Consider the following 2,165-nt stretch of genomic DNA (forward strand, 5'->3'; position numbering starts at 1 on the left):
ACAAAATAGGCGTTTAGGTTATTTATTCGTGGTTGTAGTACTTCTCGTTGTTTGCTAGCAGCAGCGAAGCCTCTTCCTTGCCCCCCAGCAGCTGTCCGTACAGCTCATGCTGCAAAAGAAGAACTTTCGCTGCAGCAACTCCCTCAAGGCAACCCCACCCTTTCACCACCCCTTCTTTGTGTGAGGTGTCTGTACACCTCAGGGCCCCGAGAGGCTCGACGACTACGAAAGCGCGTTGGAGCGGCTCTTAGAAGAATATCCTCTTCTTTTTGGCTACTGGAAGAAACTCGCAAGGCTTCAGTGCCATTTGAAAGGCGACTGGACCAAATGTGACGAGGTCAGCAACCTCCTGCTGCTGCTGCTGCTGCTGCTGCTGTTGCTGCTGTTGCTGGTACTGCTGCTGCTCTGGTTCATGCTGCTCGGAGCAGCGCAGCTGCTGCTGCTGCTGTTACCGCTGGCTCTCCTTCTGCGGCTTTCTCCAACGCCTTTCCCCTTTTGCCCCTTCTGCTGGTGCTGCTGCTGCTGTTGGTGCTACTGGTGGTGCTGCTGGTGCTGGTGCAGCTTCTGCTGCTACTGCTTGCGCACCTTGCGCTGCTGCTGGTGCTGCTGGTTTGTGTGTGCAGGTATTCGAGCGTTGTTTAGAGTTTGTAGGCCACAACCCGCTTGTGTGGACGGCCTACTTGGAGTGGGTGCGGGACTTTGCCTCGCTGCCCCCCCACCTCATCAGGGCCCGCATGGACCAGGCCATAGAACAAGCAAGCCCTAAACCCTAAACCCTAAACCCTAAACCCTAATGAACCCTATACGCTAACAAACCCTAAACCCTAACAAACTCTTAACAATAAACTGTACGTTAAAGCCAGGGAACAATGGCTCCGAGCCCGTTGCAGGTGCTGTTGCTGGCGGCGGCTTTGATGTCAGGTGTGCTGCTGCTGTTGCTGCTGTTGCTGTTGCTGTCCCTGTTGCTGCTGCTGCTACTGCTGCTGCTGCTGCTGCTGTCACCAGGCTGGGGCCCACTGGAAGGCGTGGCCGCTGTGGCAGAGCATTCTAGACTGGGAGGAGGGGGAGCTGTTTGCAGCCCGCGAGAGGGTCAACGCTGCTGAGCATGTTGCGGGGCCCCTGGAGGCGAAGGAGGAGGAGACAGAGAACACAGACAGCAGCGCTCAGCCCCCTGCTGCTGGCACTAGCCTCGTAGAGACAAACCGCATGCAAATGAAACTGGCGCTGCAGCGTGTACGGACACCTCAACACAAAACAAAACAACGAAACAAAACAACAAAATAAAACACACGCTGGTGATATATGCTGCTGCAGTGCATCTCTTTGTATTGCCTCTAGGGCAGCACCTCCTACTCGTCCCGCAGCTGTTGCTGCGGCTGCTGCTGTTGTTTACTGCTGCTTTCCCTGCTGCTATCGTTGCTACGGTTGCTGCTGCTGCTGCTGCTGCTGCTGCTGTTGCTGCTGCTGCTCAGCTTCGGCAGCTGTATTGGAAGCTGCTGCAGACCCCGCTGGAGTGCTCGGACTTGGCTTGGGAGAGGCTGAAGGCCCTGGTTGAGCGGGGCAGCAGCAGCAGCATAAGAAGCAGGAGGGGCCCCCGTCCTGGCCTGCATGCAGATGCTGACGGGCTCACAAAGGGGGCCTCCACGCTCTTTGACGTCTATGATTTGCTTCCTGATGAGCTGCTGCAGCAGCTGCTGCAGCGGCTGCTGCAGCAGAAATCCGCAACGCTACAGGAACTTCAACTGCCACCTGAAACAGCAGCAATGGATCAGCAGCAGCTTTCTGATGATCCTGCTGCAGTAAGAGACGCTATCAAAGAGAGGGGTACGTGATTCTCATGCTGCTGCAGGAGTTGCTGCTGCTGCTGCTGTGTCTGCTGCTGTCATTGCTGCTGGCGCTGTTGGTACTGGCGGTGCTGTTGTTATTGCTGCTGCCAGGCCAAGGGAAACGAGTGAAGCTGCTGTTGCTGCTGCTGCTGTAGATGCTATTGCTGCTGCTGATTGCTGCTGCTGCTGCTGCTACCACTGATGCTGTACGCCTACTTGATGGGAGCTGCTGCTGCAGTGTCTCTCTGTGAGGGCCCCTACACCTGCTACTAATGAATACGGATACTCTCAGCGCATTTGTTCTTGTTGCTGTTGCTGTTGCTGCTGCTGCTGCTGCTG

At 56.2% G+C, this 2,165-nt stretch overlaps 1 protein-coding gene across 1 annotated transcript in view; it reads left to right on the forward strand.

The window, feature by feature from the left end:
• Positions 1–2,165, forward strand: part of EMH_0020480 (PRPF39 protein, related, related) — a gene marked incomplete at both ends in the record, with an annotated part of 5,036 nt that overhangs the window by 2,038 nt on the left and 833 nt on the right. The window contains 4 exons of the mRNA XM_013501588.1: positions 203–337; positions 624–689; positions 1,006–1,233; positions 1,473–1,799. Coding sequence (XP_013357042.1) covers positions 203–337; positions 624–689; positions 1,006–1,233; positions 1,473–1,799 — 756 coding nt within the window. The remainder of the gene's footprint in view (positions 1–202; positions 338–623; positions 690–1,005; positions 1,234–1,472; positions 1,800–2,165) is intronic.

The sequence above is a fragment of the Eimeria mitis genome, genomic scaffold (assembly GCF_000499745.2).
Source record: "Eimeria mitis Houghton genomic scaffold, Emh_scaff716, whole genome shotgun sequence".
Lineage (NCBI taxonomy): Eukaryota > Apicomplexa > Conoidasida > Eucoccidiorida > Eimeriidae > Eimeria > Eimeria mitis.